Source organism: Dipodomys merriami, unplaced genomic scaffold, assembly GCF_024711535.1.
Source record: "Dipodomys merriami isolate MVZ:Mamm:240054 unplaced genomic scaffold, mDipMer1.0.p SCAF_28, whole genome shotgun sequence".
Classification (NCBI taxonomy): Eukaryota; Metazoa; Chordata; class Mammalia; order Rodentia; family Heteromyidae; genus Dipodomys; species Dipodomys merriami.
In genome coordinates, this window is record NW_027204270.1 from 5,225,741 (window position 1) to 5,251,599 (window position 25,859).

General features: G+C 44.3%; 1 protein-coding gene across 3 annotated transcripts in view; it reads right to left on the minus strand.

Annotated features, from left to right (window-relative positions):
- Nucleotides 1–25,859, minus strand: part of Rere (arginine-glutamic acid dipeptide repeats) — a 402,127-nt gene that overhangs the window by 121,444 nt on the left and 254,824 nt on the right. For 2 of the 3 annotated variants that reach the window (XM_070037277.1, XM_070037278.1), the window contains one exon: nucleotides 3,495–3,543. In XM_070037277.1, coding sequence (XP_069893378.1) covers nucleotides 3,495–3,543 — 49 coding nt within the window. Of the gene's footprint in view, nucleotides 1–3,494; nucleotides 3,544–21,588; nucleotides 21,918–25,859 lie in introns of those variants that run through there. The other variant, XM_070037279.1, reaches the window with a different exon arrangement.

Below are 25,859 nucleotides of genomic sequence, written 5' to 3' on the forward strand. Positions count from 1 at the left end.
GCTAGGATCTCCTATAATTTGTGGTGCTCCAAACCTTCCTTTTTAAAAAATAAAATGTACTTAAACATATATTTAAGATTTGATCTGAAATAAACATCTGAGTTTAAATGAAAATGTGCAAGAGTCAATAAAGTAAATCTCCTTTGCTAAGAATCTAAGCACCATTTCCTTAAGAACCACTTATTTTATTAAGGTAGGAATCTTTTTATGTGATATGTAAATCTGACTACCCTGGAAACACATTGTGGGAGTAGGAGAGGAAAAATGGGGGAGAAAATATAGCACAAGAGAAAGCAAGAGGAAGCCGGATGCTTGGTGGCTCACGCCTTTAACCCTAGCTACTCAGGAGGCTGAGATCTGAGGATCTCAGTTCAAAGCCAGCTCGAGCAGGAAAGTCTGTGAGACTCTCATCTCCAATAAACCACTAGAAAACCAGAAGTGACACTGTGGCTCAACCAGTAAAGTGCTCGCCTTGAGTTGAAGAGAGTGCAGGGACAGCGCCCAAGCCCAGAGTTCAAGCCCTACAACTGACCAAAAAAAAAAAAAAAAAAAAAAGAGAGAGAAAGCAAGAGAAAAGGACATGTGCCTAGGTGATGTCAAACAAGTGGTGAGCCTTTGATTAAACACAGTGGAAAGAGGGTATGGTGGTTTACTCGTGTAATCTCTGTACCAGGGAGACAGAGGCAGAGAGAGGACAAGTTCAAAGCCAATCTAGTTTCAGAGACCCTGCATCACAAAACAAAGCATAATAAAACAAAGACCACAGCAGAAACAGCCCAGGGCTGGGGATGACAGCTTGGTGTAGAATGCTTGCCTAGCATACACTAGGCCCTGCCTCTCAGAACCACTGAACAGCAACAAAAAGCCTGCAGTCCAGGGGGTGGTCAGGCTCACCTAACAGACATCCCAGGAAGGCTATGCATGGTAGTAACTGCAGACAAGAGTCTCACAGACTTTCCTGACTGACTCTGAATTGCACTCCTCAGATCTCAGCTTCCTGAATAGCTAGAACCACTGCTGCCAGTAGCTGATGTCTCAAAATATAGCAGTCACAGTTCCTGACGCTTCAACCTTCATCTCAGCATATATGCTAATCCATACTCATCATTCAAAACCCATTTTCTCCATGGGGTAGAAATCTACAGTGAGGAGATGTTCTTGCTGGGAACATCCAGGGCAATCGGCCCCTTCCTCTTACCACCTGCTATGTTTAAGATGCCAACAAATTAGCCGGGCGCTGGTGGCTCACGCCTGTAATCCTAGCTACTCAGGAGGCTGAGATCTGAGGATCGCGGTTCAAAGCCAGCCCGGGCAGGAGAGACCGTGAGACTCCTATCTCCAATAAACCACCAGAAAACCGGAAGTGGTGCTATAGCTCAAGTGGTAGAGCACTCTCCTTGAGCTGAAGAGCTGAGGGACAGCGCCCAGGCTCAGAGTTCAAGTCCCACGACTGACAAAAAAAAAAAGATGCCAACAAATTAGCCGGGCACTGGTGGCTCACGCCTTTTGTAATCCTAGCTACTCAGGAGGCTGAGATCTGAGGATCCCAGTTCAAAGCAAGGGCAGGAAAGTCCGTAAAACTCTTATCACTAATAAACCTCTAGAAAACCGGAAGTGGCGCTGTAGCTCAAGTGGTAGAGTGCTATCCTTAAGCTGAAGAGCTGAGGGACAGCGCTAAAGCCCAGAGTTCAAGCCTCACAGCCAACAAAAAAAAAAAAAAAAAAGATGCCAACAAATTATAAGCACACCATACAATGTACAACAAAGGCCAAAGGCAGACACAAAGTGCCAAGTAAAAAAGTGCATCTAAGCTGCAGGTGGTTCACACCTGTAAATCTTAGCTACTCAAGAAGCTGCAATCTGAGGACTGTGGTTCAAAGTGAGCCAGGGCAGGAAAGTGATTAAGACTCTTCTCTACTATAAACTACCCCCCCCCCAAAAGCCACAAGTAGAATGGTGGCTAAAGGACAGAATGTTAGGCCTTGAGCAAGAGCTCTGGGACAGTGCCTAGACTCAGGACCAAGCCAGGTGCCAGTGGCTCATGCCTGTAATACTAGCTACCCAGGAGGCTGAGATCTGAGGATCATGGTTTAAAGCCAGCCCAGGCAGAAAAAGTCCATGAGACTTTTTTCCAATTAACCACCAGAAAACCATTAGTGGCTCTGTGGCTTGAGTGGTAGAATACTTGCCTTGAGCTGAAGTTGAGGGACAGTGCCCAGGCCCAGACATAACACACACACACACACACACACACAAAAAGAAGATTCAGAGCCAGAACACGCCAGCACACACACACACACCCTAAGAACCATGGAACAGCTGTCACGCCACACGCACACACACACACACACACACACACACACACACACACACACACACACACACACACACACACACACACACACACACACACACACACACACACACACACACACACACACACACACACACACACACACACACACACACCCCCCCCCCCCCTAAGAACCATGGAATTTCAGCTATCAACCTGTGAACAACAGGCAAGCACTGAGAGAAACTCAGCATAGCTTGGCACAGCCCAGGTCTGGCCTACCAGGACGTCCTGATCTGTGAGATGTGAGCAGTCTTGCTAAACCAGAGCAGTCTCAGGCAGGGCACCCTGACCCATAAGGTTCCGAGGAGGCAAACACCTGGCAACACAGCTCACAACTTCACAGCTTCCAGACACAAAATACTAAGCATCCTGACGCTTCTCGAAGAAAAGATGTTTTGTTTTTAATCATTTTTCCCCCTTTCCTCATTCCCTTTCCTCGTGTTTTTACTGTTTTGTTTTTTTGGGGTTTTTTTTGTGATGGGGAGAAAAGAACCAGAGCTCTACCACTCAGCTCACTCCCACCCTAAAACATTCTCCAAGTCTGTGGTGAGTAAATATTCACCAATGGGTGCATGGAGAACTGGGCTGTGATCGGTGCATACAACTCAGCTGGCACCATGCATGCATTGGGAGGACAGCACACAAGAAGTCAGGCACAAAAAGGCAAATGCTGTGTGATTCCATGGAGGTGACATGGAGCAGTGGAGCAGGCAGACAGGAAGTAGGGGTTCTGGGAATCCAGGCAAGAGGAGGAGGAGTTCCTTCTTCAAGAGGACAGAGTTTTAGTTTCGTAAGATCAAAAGTGCTATGGAGATGTAGAGGTGAAGTGAACTACACACTTTTGCATACTTCACCCATGTTTTAAACCATGTAATGATCTAGGAAAAGAAAATAGAGAGTAACTCTGAAGCAAGGCAAGGCGCAGTGGTGCAGGCCTGTCATGTTATCCCTCAGGAGGGCAGGAAGGCTGGGAGTTCAAGGACGCTCTGAGTACCCAGTGAGACACTGCTTCAAACAACAACTAAAGCCCTGCCTGTACATTTAGAGAAACTGCCCATAGCAGTAACAGCACTAGGATAGTGCTGAACCGAACATGCAGAGAAAAGTCCACTGCAGAAGTGAGGGCAACGTGCTTTACCTGATGGCTCGGACCAACTCGAATCTCCCCCTGAGTGCTGTTGAGCCTCCTGTCAGGAAAAGAACACATTAGGTTAGCACAGCATGGTCGAGACACATGCATCACTCAGAGAGTAATTCACTTGAAATCAATGAAGGACAGCTCCGGAAGTCTTCACTTGCCAGCTCTTTCTGATCCCGGCCCGTACATGCTCTTACAGCACAATCCTGGCCAGACATTGCTTGCTTCACAACATTTTGGGGAGCCTTACCATATGCTTTATTAATACCAATGAGAACCTATTGTTCTCAGGACACATGCTCGGCCATTTGATCAATCATTCAAGAAATATTTACTCTGTCCCTACTGCAAATCAGGAATTATCCTTTGTACTGGGAATTAAGCAATGAACAAAATGGTGTCCTTGCCTTCTTAGAGCTCAAATTCAAACTGGAGAAAAACAATCAGATCATGGTAAATGACAAGAAATTAAATAGATAGTGAATGACAGGACAGCTTTGTATTCAGTTTTATTTTGGTGCTACTACTGAGACTTGAACTTAGGGCCATATGTTCATGCTAAGCTTTTTCACTCATTTGAGACATGTGTCCATTTCCAGCTTTTTGCTGGTTAATTGAGGATAAGAATCTTGAGGATATGTCTGCCCAGGCTGGGCTCAAACTTTGATTCACAGATCTCATCGACCTGAGTAGCTAGGATTATAGGCATAAGCCACTAGTGCCTGGCTTGTAAGAAAGTTTTAGAATAAAATTTGGACAGAGAATAAGAAGAAAGGAAGAAAGAGAGAGGAAAGGAGGAATGGAGACCCCAGGTCTGTGAGGTGAAAAAGCCAGATCCTTTAGCCCAGGCCCTTCCTAGTGCACACACCATACCCACACCGCCTCCCTTGTTCTGGATCAGAAATAGCCATACTCCTTTCAAAAGCTATTTGGACTAGGTACCAGTGGTTCACAAGCCGTAATCCTGCCTAATCAGCAGGCTGAGGTGTTGAGGATCAAGGTTCAAGACTGTGAAACTCCATTTACAATTAACCAGCAAAAGAACTAGACTGGAGGTATGGCTCAGGTAGTAGGTCACTGGCAGTGAGCAAGCAGAGAGAGCAAAAGCAAAGCCAAGTGGGAGTAGAAAGCCAAAACTATCTGAAGAAAATAAGTAAAATGGGATGGGAAGGTGGCTTAGTGGTAGAGCACTTGCCTTGCATGCATGAGGCCCTGGGTTTGATTCCTCAGCACCACATAAACAAAAAGAAAAAAGCTGGAAGTGGCGCTGTGGCTCAATTGGTAGAGCGCTAGCCTTGAGCTGAAGAGCTGAGGGTCAGCACCCAGGCCCAGAGTTCAGGCCCCACGACCAGAACCCCTCTGCCCCCCAAAAATAAGTAAAATAAAATGACTTTAGGAAAAGTTCACTGTACTTGGGTCTAGTGCTTGCTTGCATTCATATATGCATTCTTGTTCTATCTTGGCATGCTCTCTCTCATTTTGTGTGTGTGTATATGCATGTGCGCGCACAGGTCCCAGGGCTTGAACTCAGGGCCTGGGCTCTGCCTCTGAGCATTTTTGCTCAAGGCTAGCACTCTCCCGTTTTAGCCACAGCACCACTTCCCACTTTTTGATAGTTAATTGGAGATAAAGAGTTTCATAGACTTTCCTGTCCAGGCTTGTTTTAAATTAAGATCCTCAGATCTGAGCCACCTGAGTAGCTACAGATACAGGTATAAGCCACTGGCGCTGGGTTTCTCTCCCTTTTTGACAGTACTAAAGACTGCACTCAGGGCCTCCTCTTGAGCTCTACTAATCCTCCTGTCTGTCTCTCAAGTAGCTTACAGACTGGTTCTTTCTTCTGTAAATCCAATTTTCTCCCCATGAAGTCTTGTTTTGGCAAAGGTAGGAATACATATGACAAAGGAAGAGACGGTAACAAGAACAAGAGAAAAACATGTGATCCAGTCCCTGAGAATCTTATAATTCCCCTAGCTTGGAGGCAGCATCTATGCACAAACACCAGAGCAGGCATAAACATCATAATCTTAAACATAAGATCATTTAGGAGAAACAACACAAAATTACTAATGGGAGTAAACAAAACTTCAGTTTGGCTTTAAGCAGAGTAATCTCTAAAGTAGCATAGTTCTGTTTGGTGGCGGTTGTTCGGTTTTGGTTTCTTTTAGTGATGCTGGGGGTGGAACCTAGGGACTGGCACATGCTAGACCCTGAAGTGACAGGCTAGCCTCTATAGGAGACAAGAAGCCCAACAGCAAAGCAAAATGAGGACTCACGGGAGGGGAATGAAACCATGCGGGCCGGGCAGGTTAGGAGGAGAAAGGTCATCTTTCTTCATTCAGTAGGGGAATGGCATGTTGACAAAAAGAAGTCAGAAAATGGGTTGCTGCTGTAGTTTACACAGGAATTAGAAGATGCTGGCTGGTGCAGAGGAATCCCACTGGCCAAATATTTAAAAAACAAAACCTAAAAAACCTCATCGGTGTTAAAGCCTATTACCACTTCTGCTTCCTAAGCAGGTATGAGCAAAACAAGCCGCACAAGTTGTTTCCATTATTTCCCAATGCTTTCCTAGCCAAGATACACAGTCCACTTAGTACCTTGTACCTGCAGCTCAATCTTCAAGCTATTCTGTAAGGTCTGTGCTGTTTTAGGATTCTCAAATGGTTAATTATGAAATTTTTTCCATATCACTGCTATAAATACTTTGTTAAAATAATGACATAATGATTTTTTTAAACATTCCAAGACCTGGACTAGAACTAGTTTTATAGTGCATTTATTTCTATTTTACAGTTCATTTGTTTCTATTAGGAGACATGATGGTACATTTCTGCAGCCACACCACCAGCCCCCATACGCATCTTTTAAAAACCAGGCAATCCCTTTTTCATACTAAGGTTTTACACCCAATGTATCTATCTATTTGTGCCTGTTTTGGGGCTTGAACTCAAGGCCCATGTGCTGTCCCTGGGCTTTTCTGCTCAAGGCTAGTGTTCTACCACTTGAGCAACAGCTCCACTTGCAGCTTTTTGGTAGTTAATTGGAGATAAGAGTCTCATGGATTTTCCTGCCATGATGTCTTCAAACCATGATCCTCAGATCTCAGCCTCTTTAGCTAGGATGACAGGTGTAAGCCACCGGCACCAGGCACATGTTTTTGAGCTGGAGAAGAATCTTAAGGTGTGGACAATGGCATTAGCTTTTAATATCTAGAGATTACATAACGTAGAATAATGTTAAAAAGACTTTGTAGGTCAAAGACATGAGGAAGCAGACACACCCTAATGAAGACAGAAATAAGACCTAAAGATGAAAGACAATAGCTTGGATCATGGCAGCATGCCACTCCACACGTAACCAACAGGACAAGCAGAGTTCTCCCCTCTCCACTAAGGGTTCTTAACCAATTGCCCCATGACCCCGTTCTCATGACCCCGTTTGCCAGTGCACCTTTGGCAGCTCATAGCCCACTGCCATGGACTCTACAGGACTAGAGATGGGGTGGCTCAATGACAGCGCTTCTGCTTAAAGGCCCAGGACCTAGAGAGGGAAAGCGGGATTCCTGACACTAATGTTAGCATTTTCCAAGCTTCACCTACTGAGACTTGAGTCCTATCTTGTATTCTCCAAAATCAGATATACTACACACCTGAAGTTCCTTAGCTGCATGAGTATTTCTAGACTACTAAAAAGTATAACTTGATGAAAATCACAGAAGTAACACTTACATTTCAAAATATGTACTCATTAAAAATAGCAATAATCCTATTACATAGTAAAATGAATAATCTTTACGAAAAGTGATTCTATTAAAACAAAAAACAATTATTGGTTTATGATTTTTGTGAATCTAGTTAATAACTTAATAGAAGACAGCTGGATTCTCCTATCTGCTTTTACACTGTTCTGCTTAAAATACAGGAAGAAAATTTGGACTCACACAGCTCTGTAACTGAAGAAGAAAAGAATATGTTGACCACCTTTTGTGCTGTGTTTTCTGAGACTGGTACTGCTAACTCTCATCTGCCTCATCCTCCTCAGTGCTGGGATCCCACACCTGGCTATTCATTACGCTACACCAAGATTCACTAGGATGTAATTTATCCATCCCTACCCCTTGTACAGGAGGTCAAACCATGGTCTGTTTAGTCCTCTGAATGGATCCTCTACCCAGAGGTAACTTGGTAATGCTATGTATATATGGAATGAATGTGTGCACCAAGTTGTGCCAACCTTCCAAACTGACAGGATTTATGATCCAGTGTTCTCATAATCACATTTACATCGCCATTGACATAAAGATGCCCTCCCAGCACTGAGCAGCAGTCAGGCTCACTGTGGTCACTGCGGTGGTCCAGGTTTGGGCCTTAGCATCATCATGGTAACAGGGAGACAGCCCAGGGCCTCACACTACCACTCAAGTTCCCGCCCAACACATTTTGCTTTTCTTTTTGCTGTTAGGATTTGGAGCTAAATCTGCCTGAACTGACCTCCAACTACAATCCTCCTGCCTCAACCTTCCAAATAAGTGAGGCCACAGATGTATGTCACCACTCTGGGTTTTGGGTACAAGTGTTTTTCAAACTCTAGTTTTTACCTCAAAATTCCAATCTTAGCACCAGTAAATATTATCAGTTGTTTTCCTTGAAACATCAGGCTCACTTCATTTTCAAGAAAATGAAGACAAATTCCCAGGCCGAAATAACTCAGTTTCGTTATCAATTGTTCTTTCAAATGGAAATAGTGTTCCATGCCAGGGACTGGTGGCTCACACCTGTAATCCTAGGTACTCTGGAGACTGAGCTGAGACTTGAGGCTAACCAAGGCAGGCAAGGCTGTGAGGCTCTCATCTCCAAGTGACCACCAGAAAACCAGAAATAGCACTGTGGCTCAGAGTGATACAGTGCTAGCTTTGAGCAAAATAGCTCAGGGACAGTGTGTAGGCCCTTAGTTCAAGCCCTACAACTAGGAAGGAAGGAAGGAAGGAAGGAAGGAAGGAAGGAAGGAAGGAAGGAAGGAAGGAAGGAAGGAAGGAAGGGAGGGAGGGAGGGAGGGAGGGAGGGAGGGAGGGAGGGAGGGAGGGAGGGAGGAAGGAGAGAGAAAGGAGAGAGAAAGGAGAGAGGGAGGGAGGGAGGGAGGGAGGGAAGGAGGGAAGGAGGGAGGGAAGAAGGGGCTCCATGAAAACTGTTAGTTAAACTGTGGAGCAAGTTACTCAGGTAACAAGGGGTGGGGTGCTTTGCTCTTCAGGGAAGACTTGCATTTTCCTGCCCTAATACAGCATATTAAATATACAAGAAGTCAAGGATAAGAGTCTCATGGACTTTTTTGGATCGGCTTCAAACTAGGATCCTCAGATCTCAGCCTCCTGAGTAGCTAGGATGACAGGTGTGAGCTACTGGTGCCTGGCTTGAACAGTCTTGAAATGGGCAGCTTACAATGCTGGGGAGTAGCTTAGTGGTTGCCAGGGGTGAGGCCGGAAGAGGCAGAGGCAGCCCTCGGAGAGCTGCACAGAGGCAGTGCACGAAGCCCTGCGTGGTGCGACAGCGTGGCACTGTGCCCGTTCCGCATCGGTGCCCACTTCCTTCTGTGATGCCGGACTGCGGTTACACAGGGTGGCACCACGCTGTATTATCTTTGCAACTTCCTATAAATCCAAAACATTTTAAGTTTTTTAAAAGTCAACAGTATACTTAGGGGTCAAGTCCAAAGGTATAAACTCAGAACTACTGAACTGTTTAACAAAATGAATGCCAGGAAGCAGAAGCATGTGCATGGAGGGAGAAAGGGGAAGGGGGGAGGGGGGAGGGGGGGGAAGAAGGCCACAAATGGAGGGAGGGAGAGTGAGCAAATGCACTCATTATAGGGGCTGGGAAGGTGGCTCAGTGGTAGAGCGCTTGCCTTGCATGCATGAGGCCCTGGGTTCGATTCCTCAGCACCACATAAGCAGAAAAAGCTGGAAGTGGTACTGTGGCTCAAGTGGTAGAGCACTAGCCTTGAGCTGAAGAGCTGAGGGACAGCGCCCAGGCCCAGAGTTCAGGCACCGTGACTGGCAAAAAAAAAAAAAAAAAATGCACTCCTATAGTTAATGTACTGTGTAACTTGAGGATAGGGACGGGGGAGGAGAATGGGGGAGAAGGATGAAATGGTGGCCTTGAAATACATTGTACTCATAATCTGACTTACGGAATCATCACCTCTTTGTACAACTACTTAATGATTTTTTAAGTCAATAGAAGAGGTTAGCTAGGACATATGCTAATAGGAAAAAGCCCAATATGAGCAAAGCCAAGTAACAAAGAGCCCTCCCCCAATCTACCATAGACAGCAGAACAAATAGCCATGCCAAAGGCTCCCGAGTAAGGAGATGCAAGGAATGAACTGTCTTTCCTCTCTTCCCATGCAGCCCAGCCTGGCCTTGAAGTCACAATCCTCTTCCTCCTGAGTGCTGAGATTATAGGCCTATACCACCATACCTGGCTAACATGTTACCTCTGGGTTTCTACTGAAGGGCCATCATTTTGGAGACTTTGCAATACTGTGAATCAGACTACCAAGAAAGAAAAGGAACTGTCACCATCCTACCCAGCAAAAGCAGGAACTTCTCTGTGCAGCTAATGTAAATAATGTATGTTTTTCAAAACAACCAAGGTTCAGCCTCCATTATTCTATAAATCTTGCTTTGAAACATGAAAAAGCACTCCCAGAAGCCAAATTATAACAATAATAGCAATTCGTTGTGTTTATTTCTTGAGTACAAAAAAAATAGAAAGAAATGTGTTGCATATGAAATCTGATACAAAAGAAACCAATGTAACAAAGCTGTATCCATAGCAACTACAACTTAATATTTCAGTCCTCTTCAGCTGCAGTGGATTAAATAAAATGACAAGATGTTCCCTTTGAAAAGTAACCTGTTACCATGGAAACGTTTTAGTCTAAGAAGTAAACAGGGAATGGACAGAAAGGAACAGAGAGCCTGCAACAGAATATCAAAAAGGGAGACGCTTCTCTGCAGAAGAGATGAGCAGGCTGATCCCCAACACAGAGATTATTTCCCTCTTTTGTGTGTATGTGCGTGCATGCCGGTCCTGGGCCTTAAACTTTGGGCCTAGGCACTGTTTCTGAGGTTTTTTGCTCAAAGCTAGCACTCTACCACTTTAGCCACAGCTCTACTTCCGGTGTGTGTGTGTGTGTGTGTGTGTGTGTGTGTGTGTGTGTGTGTGTGTGTGTGTGTGTGTGTGTGTGTGTGTGTGTGTGTGTGTGTGTGTGTGTGTGTGTGTGTGTGTGTGTGTGTGTGTGTGTGTGTGTGTGTGTGTGTGTGTGTCGGGGTGTGTGTGTCGGGGTGTGTGTGTGTGTATGTAGTTGGAGATAAAAGTCTCGTAGACTTTCCTGCCCAAGCTTGCTTTGAACTGCAATCCTCATATCTCAGCCTCCTAATAAGCAGCTTGGATGATGGGTGTGAGCCACCAACAGAGATGATTTCTTGAGAAGCATAAGTCCTCTGGACACGATGGGGGGAGGGCTGCCCCCCACTCAGGACCTGCTCAAGAACCTGCCACGGTCACTTCTTAACCCCCAAAAGAGAGAAAGGGGAAGAAGGCAATAGTCTGTGGATATTCACTCAAGATGACCAAATATATCCATGTGATGAGTGACTGCTCAGGACAAGAACTTGAGTCTAGTGGGAGAGAAGGGTGAGGCTCTCATCTCCAAGTCCTGAGATTCTTAGCTTAAATTAACCAGCAAAAACTCAGAAGTGGGAGCTGGGAATGTGGCTTAGTGGTAGAGTGCTTGCCTAGCATGCATGAAGCCCTGGGTTCCATTCCTCAATACCACATACACAGAAAAGGCCAGAAGTGGCGCTGTGGCTTAAGTGGTAGAGTGGTAACTTTGAGCAAAAGCAGCTCAGGGGCAGTGTCCAGGCCCTGAGTTCAATCCCCAGGACTGGCCAAAAAAAAAAGTCAGAAGTGGAGCTACGGTAGAGCTCCAGCTGTAGGAGAACACTAGCCTTGAGCAAAAAAGTTCAGAGACAGTATACCCAGGCTGTGAGTTCAAGCTTTAGAATTGGCACACACAAAGACAAAATAAAACCAAAAACCTTCCAGACTCGATATATATATATATATATATATATATATATATATATATATACACATATATATATATACATATATGAGAGAGAGAGTGTGACTGTGTGTGTGTGTGTGCGCGCGTGCGTGTGTGCGTGTGTGCATGTGTGTGTGCGTGTGTGTGTGTGTGTGTGTGTTTTCTGGACTTCCCTGACGAGGCTGGCTTAGATCTCAGCCTCCTGAGCAGCAAGAATTACACTTGAGAGCCATTAGCACTTAGTACGAACACTTCTTTTAGAGAGATTGTGTGGTAAGGAGGAAGGCAAGGCTGAGCATTGATGGCTCACACCTATAACCCTGTCTACTCAGAAGGCTGAGATGTGAGGATCACTGTTCAAAGCTAGCCCAGGCATCGAAGTCTGTGAGATTCTTATCTCCACAGTGAATCACCAGAAATTGGAAGTGGTGCTGTGGGTCAAAGTGATAGAGTGCTAGCCTTGAGCAAAAAAGCTCAGGGACAGTGCCTAGGCACAAGCCCCATGACCAACAAAAATAAAAGAAGGAAAATAAGGTCTAGCTCTCTCAAATTTCTCTAAACAAGCATGTATTTCCAAAGCAATTATAAGCAAGTCCCCCAATATTATTGAAAGTCTGACAAATCTTAAATGATACAAACTTTGTATTCTATTCCATAACATACTTCCAATCATTTCAATATAAAGAAAATCCTTCATAAACTTGAATGAAATCATTGTTTTGGGAGGTGCGGCTGGAGGTATGGCTCAACTGGTAGGGCACCAGCAGTTAACAACTAACCAAACAAACAAACAAGCTTCAACTGTGTGCATTTGTTTTTTTTTGTTGTTGTTGTTTTGGGGGATTTGTCAGTCGTGGGGCTTGAACTCTGGGCCTGGGTGCTGCCCCTCAGCATTTCAGCTCAAGGCTAGCGCTCTACCACTTGAGCCACAGCACCACTTCCAGTTTTCTGAGTGGTTTATTGGAGATAAGAGTCTTACAGACTTTCCTGCCTCGGCTGGCTTTGAACTGTGATCCTTAGATCTTGGCCTCCTGAGTAGCTAGGATTACAGGCATGAACCACCGGCATCCGGCTTTTTTATTTGATTTTTATTTTTTTGTGAGTCGTGGGGCCTGAACTCTGGGCCTGGGCACTATCCCTTAGCTCTTCAGCTCAAGGCTAGCATTCTACCACTTGAACCACAGCACCACTTCTGGCTTTTTCTGCTTATGTGGTGCTGAGGAATCGAATCCAGGGCCTCATACACACAAGGCAAGTGCTCTACCACTGAGCCAACTTCCCAGCCCTCTGTGTTTTATGTAAATCCTACTACAATGTCCCAGGCACAGTACCTTATGGACAAAAGTTGTCCATGCACTTTAGGCTATATTTTCAGGGGCAAGGAGAGTGCAGAGACTTCAGAGTCCCATAAAACTGCCTGGATTAAAACATTAGTAGCTGCCGGGCGCTGGTGGCTCACGCCTGTAATCCTAGCTACTCAGGAGGCTGAGATCTGAGGATTGTGGTTCAAAGCCAGCCCGGGCAGGAGAGACCATGAGACTCCTATCTCCAATAAACCACCAGAAAACCGGAAGTGGCGCTGTAGCTCAAGTGGTAGAGCGCTCGCCTTGAGCTGAAGAGCTAAGGGACAGTGCCCAGGCCCAGAGTTCAAGCCCCACGACCGACCAAAAAAAAAAAAAAAAAAAAAAAAAAAAAAAACATTAGTAGCTCTGGGTAGGACACCACATGCCTGACAGAAATCAGGAAGATTGTAGGCAAAGAATCAGTGAGACTGCATTTCAATCCATCACAGTCCAGGATAGCTTCGGCACTGGACTCTAGTTGAAAAATAATGAAAGCAGCCTATAATGCAGGTTATTCACAAAGATGAGATCTGAGAATAGGAGATGGATGCCAGACCAGGCAGACAAATCCCATACACTATATTCAATTCAACAGCAAAAAGCTTGAGGTGGAGAAATGAGCCAGCTGTCAGTGAAAAAGTCCAACAAGACTGTAAGGCCCTGAGTTCAAGCCCCAGCAGGAAGGGAGGAAGGGAGGAAGGAAGGGAGGGAAGGAGGAAGGGAGGGAGGGAGGGAGGGAGGGAGGGAGGGAAGAAGGAAGGAAGGAAGGAAGGAAGGAAGGAAGGAAGGAAGGAAGGAAGGAAGGAAGGAAGGAAGGAAGGAAGGAAGGGAAAATTTTTTTAAAGGCCTGGGAGCATGGCTCAAGTGGTAAAGTGTCTATCAAGCAAGCACAAGGTCCTGAGTTCAAGCCTCAGTAATCCCAAAAAGAAAATCCAATACTGAGGTTTTCTAACTTTCAGTGTGATCTTGAGGTCAGCGTTTCATCTTTCGGGAATCCTCAGTTCTCTCGCCCATAAAATGAAGTTTGTGTGGCTGCTCTGCGAAGCTGCTGTCACATTAAAAAGAGGCCTATGGAATGCGCTAAGCCTGTGCCTGCTGCAGGGAGGTCCTTGCTGTTCTCAGCTCCATGAACTTGCTAGGGTGAGAATCAGAACGACATCCTCTAGTGTGAGTTCACAGAGCTATACTATCTCTGTCACCAGCAAGATTTTCTAGTTACTTCGTGTAATTATTTCTTTCTATTGCTCTCTTGCTCTTAAGATCAAAAGCACCAAGAGGGGAGGAATCGTTTGTTTTTAGTTTACTGGCATATCTAATCATCCACTGCCTCCCACTCCATGTATTTTCAATAAACAAATGACGCCAGTATGCTAAGTCATTGCTGCTTAGCAACATATAGCAACTAAGAGCTTCATTACAAAATTAGTAGAGTTGACTCATTGGTGACCGCCAGCTTGTCTTCTAAGCAAAACTAATCTGAAAATACGATTGGTAAACTGCAGGAACAAAATTCAGCTTTCAAAAATAAATATACTTAAAAACAAGAAGGAGGAGGAGAAGAAAAAGGAAGAGGAGGAGGAGGAGGAGGAGAAGGAGGAGGAGGTGGTAGATCAGTTAATACCCAAACGGGTAAATATTCCAATGCAACAAATACAAAGGTCAACACTGGGACTTGCCCCAGATCTGGAACCACGAAACTCCTGATGCAAAGTTCCTGAGAGACCATCAGACCTAATCTTGTAGTCTAATACAAGAAACTAAAGCGCAAGGAAATGAGAACACTGGCTTAAGAGGTCACCCTGAGTTAATTACAGAAATGGCTCTCCCACAGGTTTCTCCAGAATTAAGAATGACACATTCGCTGATGGAGAGGAAGAATTCCCATGAATTTGGCCTTCACATACAATGCATGAATAATACGAAGGGAGAATGTATGTGTGGTGGTGTGTACTTTTAATCTTACACTCAGAAGACTGAGGCAAGAAGATTGGGACTTTGAAGCAAGGGCTATGTAGCAAGGTAGTCTCAACCAAAAAAAAAAAAAAAAAAAAAAAGTTCATAACAACAGGGAAGAAAGGTCTACTTTCAAAGGGCCTTGATCCATGGAAATTTCTTACCTGTCTTAGCTTTTGACCATTCTGCAGTAAGACAGTGGACGGTGGCAGTGACACAGAGCCCCAGCCTAGTCCAGGCAACCATGGCCTTTTCTTTCATCTCTGCTGCAAAGATGCTATAAGATGGCGTGCAGGACAGAGCATAACAAGGTGCATGCGCACATAGGTCAAGTGGTGCTAAACAAATTTAAAAAAAAATCCTACTGTGATGAAAATAACTTATAAAGAAGCTGATCTCCTTCATCAAAGATGCCAGTGACTTTCTGTGCACTGAAATCAAGCTGAATATAAGCCTGAAGTATCCTCAGCAAAAATAAATCAATAAGACTTCCTCCAATGAATATCCAAAGGCCACGCTCTGCCCATGCTCACCTGACTCCTCTTCATGGGAGGGCTGCAGACATGGGAGAAAAGGAAGGCAACAGGAGTCATGTGACTCTACTGGACAAAGTAGTAACAACATTTCCTGTGGGACACACTTAATTTACAAGATATGTTATAAAGCTTCTGTAAAAAATAAAATGAAATTGGGGCTTTTTCCTCCCTGACTGCCCAAGGACCTGCCACCATTATGAGTGAGTTAGTAACTATCCTATTACACCAGGTTTCCGCGTTCTTCACACTGGAAGACACAGCACCTTGGGCAGAAATTCGGGAAAAACTTGCCCAGATGTGTAAGACCACCTGATGTTCATGTGGATTCGAAACCCGTGTTTGGTGGTGGCAAGACAACTGGCTTTGGCATGATTTATGATTCTCTGGATTATGCAAAGAAAACAAGCCCAAACACAGACTAAAAACATGCCTCGTATGAGAGAAAAAGACCTCAAGGAAAGAGGGAAAGGAATGCAAGAATAAAAAGGGGCTGCAAAGACCAATGTGGACATTGGCAAAAAGTCGAGGAATAAAGATTCTGCAATGACTTGACCTGTGGCAACTATGGACTTTTCGCAACAGGATGAATGAATAAACTTCAAAAAAATTTAAAACACAACAAAATAAAACAAAATATTGGCACTGTGGCTGGTGGTTCATTCCTGTAATCCCAGTGACTGGAGAGACTGAGGCAGGAGGATTGCAAACTCAAGGCCAACAATTAGCAAGACCCACTCTTATAAAATAAGCTGGACAAAATAATGGCATTTGCAGGGAAATGGATGGAGCTAGAAGAAATCATGTTGAGCGAGGTAAGCCAAGAGCAAAGAGACGAATGGTACATGGTCTCCCTGATAAGTGGATGCTAAATGCAAAATGTTAAGTGATACGACAAAATTAACAGGACTTAAGAAACAAAGGACTTCCACTCATCTGGTCGAATCCATGCTGCTGATCACATGTATGGTATATATGTGTACACTGGAAGGGAATCAGGAAGACGACACAGAACTAGAGGGAATCAGGGAAAAACACATAGCAGCGGGACCCATCAGCTGCACTGGACATTGACCAAAATGAACTAAGCAACTTAATGGCAGCGATGGGAGGGAGGGAACAAGTGGGAAAGAGGGAACAGCTGATACTATGCAAAACAAAAGAATTGCACATACCACCCAATGTGGAAGAAATAACTGTATTGCAAAGCTCATAGAACTCATAAATGTTACCGTGATAGACAATTTGCTCCAGGAAAGTTAGAATGTGTTTGTGACTTTAACTGAGCATCACTATCCCACAATACTGTGAAATTTGGGAAATTATGTAACCACTTAATCACAATAAGAAATTTGAAAAAAATAAAATAAAATAAAATAAGCTGGTGCTGGTGGCTCACACCTGTAACCCTAGCTATTCAGGAGGCTGAGATCTGAGGATTGTGGTTCAAAGCTAGCCAAGACAGGAAAGTCCATGAGATTCATCTCTAATTAAAACACCAGAAAACTGGAAGTAGTATTGTGGCTCAAGTGATAGAGCGTTAGCCTTGAACTGAAGAGCTCATGGACAGCGCTCAGGCCCAGATTACAAGCCCCATGATGGACCAAAATAAATAAAATAAAATAAAAATGACTGTGTATGTAGCTCAGTATTGAGTCCTAACCTATCATACATGAGGCCTTATGTTCAACCTTTGCTATCAGAGAGAAAAAAAATTCAAAAAGTATAAACTTAAATCCTCAAAAAGAATAATAAGAAACTAGGCTGATAAATGATAGTTAAAACTTACTGGTTAATAAGTCCCTTAATTCCTTAAAAAAAAAATTTTGTATCACTACTATAATTGAACAGGTTGGTCATAAACAATCAACATGTATAAGATCATGAACAATCTTATCCTTTGTGTTGGGAATGGTGGGAACAAAGACTGTAACAATAGGTATGAGCCAGGTGCTAGTGGCTCATGTCTGTAATCCAAGTTACTCAGGAGGCTGAGAGCTAAGGATTGAGGTTTGAAGTTAGCCCAGGCAGGAAAGTCTGTGACTCTTATATCCACTAAGCTACCAAAAAAGCTGGAAGTGCAGCAGAGACTCAACTGGTAAAGCACTAGCCTGGAGCAAAATAGAAGCTCAGGGACAGAATTCAGTCCCCGAGTTCAAGCCCCAGGAATGGCACGCACGCGCACATGCGCACATGCACATACACACATACACACACGTGAATAGGTATGATTCTGCACCAAAGAGTTTTAATCCAACAGGGAAGGTAATCAAATAATCATAAATAAATATACAGTTAAAAGTAGTTTACAGAAGTGATCTCTAACTATACTAGCTGAATTAAAATGAAGTGACTGTGTGTGTATGTGTATGTGTGTTTGATTTTTCCCTTCCGCTGTAATTGGTACCAGAGTTTGAACTCCAGTCCTTGTGCTTGTTCCGTTTGCCTGATCAGCTGGCAACCCTTTCAGCCACACCTCCAAGTCCTGCCAACTGTTGGTTGTTTTAGAGGTGGAGTCTAGTGGACTTCCCCACCCAGGAGAGCACTGAACTACAATCCTCTAGATCTCAGCCTTCTGAGGGTTATAGTCTGAGCCACCAGCTCCAGGATAAAATTAGGAATATTCTATCCCAGACTCAGACACTATGATACAAGGAGTTTTCTTTCAGCTTTGTTTTAAACACGTACTCAAGCCACTTGGGCCTTCCCTACCAAAAGCTGCCTAACACAGAGGATTCACCATTCAGTTATCTGAGCTCCTTCTGAAGAATTATAAATGCCCACAGTCCAAATCTTTTTACCAATTCTTTTTTTTGTTTGTTTTTGGTCAGTTGTAGGGCTTGAACTCTGGGCCTGGGCACTGTCCCTCAGCTCTTCAGCTCAAGGAGAGTGCTCTACCACTTGAGCCATAGCACCACTTCTAGTTTTCTGGTGGTTAATTGTAAACAGACTATCCTGCCCAGGCTGGCTCTGAACTGTGATCCTCAGATCTCAGCCTCCTGAAGTAGTTAGGATGACAATAATTAGCCACCAGCGCCCAGCACCAATTCTTCTTTGTATTCTCTCTCACTCTTTCAGGCACTTTTTTTTTAAGTGTTAGAATGTGTGTCTGGCGGAAAGACAGTTTGATTCAGTAATGATAAAAAGTAGAAAAAAAAAAATTTAACAGGAATAAAGATCAGCAACAAAGAGAAGAAACATGGTAAACAGCAGGCTCACGTCAGGTGTACCAAGGTCTTCTAATTCATGAGATCATACACTAGGCAAGAAGACTTGAAGAACCAGGAATAAAGAAGTGCCAGTGGAACAAACCAGGGGTTCCCGCTTTCTGCCGAGATTACAAAACACAGCTGACAGAAACGCCTAAGATACTAGCTTCCACTCAGACTGTCATTCTAGATTCTGCCAAAAAAGCTAGGAATAGGGTAACAATTTTGTGAACTTCTAAGCTGCTTCTGAAACATACTTTCTGTGTTTTCCTACATTTCTTGATACTGTGAAGTGGGACATGAGGGGAACAATAAGCCCAAATGCGACCAAGCAGCCTCTGCCACGTTCCCCTCCCAGATCCCAGGCCTCAACCGCAGCCAGGAGCCCACACGCTGCTCTCCTTCACCTCTACCAGCAGACAAGTGCCGGAGGAATCCAAAAATAGGCACCAAAACAACATTCCAAAAATTATTCTCCCACAATAGGAAATTATAGAATGTATGTCACACAAGAGGGCTGGTGATTTAAGTTTACTGGATATGAAATACAGAAAAGAAAAAAAAAAAAACTCAGTTAACCACTGAGGGTATTCACAAGTTCTAATAACTGAATTTCGCCAGCAAATTAGGCAGCTGCACCAAAGGTTTGTACCAGGGCCATCCAGGTCAGCCAGAGAAGTAGAAGCCTCTGACCCGGAGTTGATTCCGATCTGAGTACAGCTTCCCATTCATAAACACTTTACTGACTAACTGCAAAGCAAGTTTAAGAAGAGATTTCAAAGAAGCTGGGCACCAGTGGCTCAACACCTGCAATCCTCACTAGTCAGGAGGATGAGACCTAGAGGATCAAGAGGCAAAGCCACTATTGGCTCACACCTGTAATTCTAGCTGCTCAGGAGGCTGCAATGTGAGGATTGCAGTTCAAAGCCAGCCTGAGCAGGTCAAAGCCAGCCTGAGCAGGAAAGTCCAAGAGACTCTTACCTCAAATTAACAACCTTTTAGAAAATTCAAAGTGAAGCTGTGGCACAAAGTGGTAGAGTACTAACCTTGAGTACAAAAGGTCAGGGACAGTACCTAGTCCCTGAGTTCAAGACCCACAACTGACAGGAGGGGAGGGAGGGAGAATTCAAAGCCAGTCCAAGGGGGGGGAGGGGGGAGAAAGGCTGTGAGACTCTATCTCCAATTAACCAGCAAAAAGTCTGACAGAAGTTATGGCTCAAGTTAGAACATCAACTGTGAACAAGTAGGCCACGCAATCACAAGACCCTTGAGGTTCAAGCCTCAGTACTGATGGGGGAGGGGAAGAGTTTGTAAAAGGCCTACATTAAAAAAATCAGAATTTTCCCAGATATTCCAACATCGAGGCTTCTTGATGCTGAGCTGTTTGCCTGTACCATGTCTATGTATACGACTATGAAGTGCTGCAGTGTCTAGTTCCTCTAGACTCGAGAAGGGGTGGGGGGGGGTGGGGAGAAGGGCTGAGAGAGCAAATGGTGCTTCAAAGTAGAGAAAAGAAGACAAGTTCCAGAAGCAATGTACACAGCATAGGAAAAAGTGCTTATTTGCCCTAAACTTCCAATGTTCACGTTTATCACTGTAGCAGTAGGTAACCCCAGACAGGAATGGAAAGCAAGTCACAGAAACAGTAACAGATGCACTATACTGAAATTATTCCTCTATAATGCATTTCCTTAGTAGCAATTCCAAATTTCAACCTGCAAGAATAGACTAGATGCTTCAGGAATACGTGCCAGGACTAGAATTCACTGCACTGACCTTGGAGGACAATTTGTCCCAAACCACGGGCCCTCTCTGCCAGGCTGACCAGCAAAGCTCCATAGTCACTGTACAATAATTAAAATATATACACACAAGCTCTCCTTTGTCAGTCTTTCCTTACTTGTCACTTCCTTTATCTTATATGCTGTCTTCCATCCTCACAAACATATGCAACTTAAGTGTCATCCCATTTCCCCCTCAGATCCCACCAGAAGAAAAAGGGGGAGAAGAAACAAGGAGCAACTACTAAATCTCAAAAACTTCACTTAATATTTGCTCGTTTTAAATCCATTTGCCAAGTCAAGCGTGTCTAGGCCCACTCTGCAAACTGGGGCAAAGAACAACTTCTCCTGGGTACAAAAGACCAGTCAGTTGTCAAGCCTGGGCACCAGACCAATTTGCCAACACCTCTGCCTTCTACTCTCACTCACCTAGAGTGTGTAAGTCACATGATAAAATGCACACAAGTGCTATCAAATAAGCGAAACACCCAAGATCTCAACTTCTAACCCAAATGTCAGAATGAGGAGGTTGCTTCCTCCTGAGGCAGCACGTGTAGACATTGATGTGAAAGCCTCTCACTTTTCTAAAAATCCATTTGAAGATGATGCAATTTTAAGCATAATCTACAACTATTCTCTGCATGTGTCAGATCATGAGAATTATAATCTGCTCTAGCAAATAGGCTCTCAATCAAAACAAGTTCCACCCACTTGAAGAGCAACCAATAGCTGCCCACCTACCAGCCTTCCTAAAACATCCAGAGCAGCTCCTGGGCAGAGGCAGAGGCAATCACTACCAGCTATGCCATAGGGATCCAGGAGGCCTGCAGGTCTGTTCTGCAGGTCCCAAAGACAGGCAAGCTCAGCCCTAGGACCTAGCAGTCAGGATAAAATCACATCGAGAAAGGAAGAGGTGAGGAAAGGGGGAAGAAAGCAGGGACAGAGGGTCCCACAGAGCTTCACATCCTATATCTGCTTCATGCGTCTTCAGATAGACTCCTCCTTAGCTTCACACCACCATCTACACGGCCAGCCAGGCTGAATCAAAGGCCCCCAGGATCATGCACTATGAATGATGAAATGACTCATAAACATCTTCAGAAGTGAAGTGAGAAACAGCAGCAAAACCATCAGTGTTTTGGTGAGGCCAGAGGAAGATAGCCTACCTGCAGGGGCTGAATGGATCGTCCATGCCTACTAACAGAGGCTCTGGTGAGTCTAGCTGGATTCCTGCACCTCTACTTACTGCGAAAACTCTGCCCTTTTCTACTCTAACTACTCAAAATGGAGGCACATGCAGGCTGAGAGACCTCACAGAGCTTTCACTGAGCTTGTGCTATGACCTAAGCCTTCACGCAGAACGCAGAAACTTCCCCTCACACTGACAGGACTGAGCATGTGCTGTGACCCTCCCTCATCCACACACTGCCTCTCCACAACGCAATCAATCTCAACCCTGCTGTTTCCGTAAATAAAGCCCAGCCAACAGACTCTGCAGCTTCTCCCTGCACACCAAGCTAGTGTGCAGAGAAGTGGGGCCTTAGCAAGGGGATCCCAGACAGCCAACACTAGGGAACTCGGCAAGCCAAGCTAGGGAGAGGTTGCAGCTAATGCCCTGCTCTGTTAAGATCACAGCAAGTTCTGTTGTCTTTTTTTTTTTTAATTGTTTAAGCACTGGCAATTTCTCCAAGAAAGAACAGAAATAAAAAGAGCAGACATGAATGACCACACAATCAATTAACATAGAGAAGGTAGCATATCAGAAAGCACAGCAGTAGCTACTTAAGAGAAGTTAACTCCATACATTTCTTTTTGAAGACCTTAAAATTTGGGAAAAGAAAAAACAGGCAAGATGGACAACGCCACAAAGTGCCCAGCATCATCACCCAGCTACAAGGGTAGTGACCCGGGCAGCTGAGGAATACTATATTTTATGTAGAGTTTAATCTTCCTTGGAGAAGAAGCTAGAAAGTCTCCACTAATAAATTAAGATGTTTCCTAATGTAATGGCAGCCCATCAGATATAGCGTGACAACTGTACCTCTCATGGTAAGAAGGGCAAAAAGGTTCAGAGCCAGAGTTCAGGAGCAAGAGTGTGGCTCAGCCGTGGAAGGCCCACACAGCATGCACAGAGGCCTGGGTCTGACCCCAGCAAAACATGGTAACACCTAAGCCTCGTGGGAATCTCCCGACTGGACACTCTAAGCTAACTTCATTGAAGTTCAATCTAAAGCCATGTAAACAATGCCAATCTACCACTGTTATGAGAGTCCTTGCACTGCCCATAGGACTAGCCAATGTATTTTCCACTAAAATCTTTAAAATACATTTTATGTCCTCTCTTCAACCTTTGCCCCCCACAAAGGGCAAACTGAGCAATCTATGTAAAAAGCTTGGTTTTTCACCTGCAAGCAAAGAAATGATTTTATATATGACAATAGACAGACAAACAGACAGATAAGATAGGACTAATAGGGTAGGAAGGGCAGGGCCACTTCTGTTTCCCAAAAATGTAATGGAGAATTAAGGAAGTAAAACCTTCCAGGTGCTAATCGCTTACACCTGTAATCCTAGCTACTCAGGAAGCTGAGATCTGAGGATCAAGGTTCAATTCAAAGCCAGCCCAGGCAGGAAAGTCTCTTATCTCCAATTAAATCACAGAGAAAGCAGGAAGTAGAGCTGTGGTTCAAGTGGTAGAGTGTCAGCTTTGAGCAAAAGGAGCTCAGTGACAGAGGCCTAGGGTGCAAGCCCCAGGATAGAAAAACAAAAATCAAAGTCATACACATGGAAAATACTCACTTGAAGTCAACATAAAAGGTTTGTTTTTGAAGTCAGTCCTGGGGCATGAAGTCAGGGCCTAGACACTGTCAAGACTAGTGCTCTACCACTTGAGCCACAGCTCGAGGCTTCACATTGTGGACCTCAGATCTCAGCCTCCTAAGTAGCTAGTATACCAGCATGAGATACCAGTGCCCAACTTTATTTATTTACTTAATCTTTCAAGTAGTTGGATAAAGGGGCTTCAATTCATCATGTAAAATTTTATTTTTGAAACTACAAATGTAGGTCCCACAGGATGCCGTGGGGTGATCATCAGGGGTGTGTTCCCAAACCTCATGCCCTGTCATTCTGGATCCCAGTGATGACTCTGACCTCTTTATTGTTTACTGTGGTTCTGCTACCTCACAGCTGTCCTTCATGGCCATGTGGACAGGCCCTCCTTTTTCCTGCTATCCCCAGGGTAGCTCTGCCATCGACAATGTGTACCCCTCTACCATAACTCTACCCATAAATCTAAATTCCTCCAAACTCTTCCCGTGAGACTTTCTGGGCAGCCTGAGAGTTCTTCTAGGACAAGACAACTACCTAAATCATTTTGACTAAGCCACCGAACTCTTTCATTTTGTATCTCAAAAAAATGCATCTGCAAAAAAAAAAAAATGCATCTGGGGGGTTGGAGTATAGTATAGCTCAGGTGGTAGAACGTCAGCCAATAAGTGAAAGTGAAAGGATTAGCTGAGCGCCAGTGGCTCGCACCTGTCATCCTAGCTACTCAGGAGAATGAGATCTGAGGATCGCAGTTCAAAGCCAGCCAGGGCAGAAGAGTCCCTATTCTGCTCTCCAATTAACCACTCAAAAACCAGAGGTGGTGTTGTAGCTCAAAGTGGTAGAGCACTAGCCTTGAGCAAAAGAGCTTAGGGACAGCACCCAGGCCCTGAGTTCAAGCCTCACAACGGACCAAATAAATAAGTAACTGAAAGGATCAGAGGAAGAGTTTGACAGGTCTTAGGCAGGACAAAGAAAAGGAAAACAAATAAGAACTCAGAAGGGTTATTAAGCCTATCCTCAAAAATTATATACACTGAATTGAGCCATGAAGAAACATCAAATAAACTGCAATGAAAGATCCTTTAACAACACTAGCAACTATGCTCAGTCATGAAAAATGCAAAAAGGTAAAGAAACCTATGGTGAGAACAAAAGGAAGAAAATTACTAAGAAGATCATTTTGGAAAATCTGACGAAATTTGAAACTGGCCAGATTTGAGCAATATGGTCTATGCGTGTTGACTTTACTGATTGTGACTGTTAGAATGCTGTTCTTTGGAGGCATACACTGAAGACCTGGGGGAAGAGGAGGGACTCATTCCCAAGTGGCTCAGGAGAGGAAAATACTGTATTAAGCTGAGTGTGCTGGCAAGAGCCAGTATTCTGGGGGGAGGGGGGGAGAGGAGAGGAGGGCTGGGGGGGCGGGGGGAGGATGGGGTGGGAAGGGGAAACAAAGGAGACTACAATGCTTGATAAGAAATGTACTCATTATCTTACCCATGTAATTGTAACCCCTCTGTACAGTATTTTCACAATTAAAAAAAAAAAAAAAAGCCAGTATTCCCAGCCACTTGGGGGGAAATTATAGATGAATGGCCAGGAGTTTGGGGCCAATCAGGATAACACAGCAAGACCCTGAGTCAAGAAAAGGAAAAAGAAAAAAAAGAGGAAAAGGAACATACTATAGAGTAATGAAGCAAATAGAATCAATACATAGGATTAACTGGAAATAACAGCAAATAAAACAAATGATGAATACTCAACTGGAACTCTTTCCTGCCTTGTGTCCAACCCCATCATCTGTATGCCCAGCTGTTTCCATCTGTAGCCTACTGCTAGTTTCCTCCTAAACGTCTGTGATCATCAGGAGCATCGGCAGTCTTCAGATCTAAATCAACCCTGCCTCCTCCTACTAATCTTCACTGAACAACAGCTAAAGGATGCCATCACCGAATACAGGGAGCCAAGTAGGTACGATGATTATGCTGTATTAGTGGATGTGTTCTGAAATTAAAAATGTTTATTAAATAAAAGACAACTGAGCCAGGCACCAGTGGCACATAACTATAATCCTAGCTACTCAGGAAAACAGATATTAGGGGTTACAGTTAAAACACAATCCTGTCAGGAAAGTCTGCCAGACTTTCATCTCAAATTAACTACCAAAGAATCAACTGGTAGAATGCTATTCTTGAGCAAAATAGCTCAAGGACAGCACTTAGTCCCTGAGTTCAAGTCCCAGGACTAGCACAAAAACCAAGTCCACAACTGAAATGCTACTCTACCATAACACTTTTTAGTGAGTAGATCACCTATGCCTATCAAAGGTTTAAAAAGACAGCTGTGACATGGAAACAACCTATGTTCTAAGAGTTTTCTATGTACTAGAAATAGCAAAAATGTCTAGAATATTCTATTTACTGGAAATAAATTTTAAAGCAGAAGCACCAATAAAAATAATCAGAAAGCCTGGCGCCAGTGGCTCACACCTGTAATCTGAGCTACTCAGGAGGCTGAGATCTGAGGATCTCGGTTCAAAGACGGCCCAGGCAGGAAAGTCCATGAGACTCTTATGTCCAATGATCCACCAGAAACCTGGAAGTGGTGC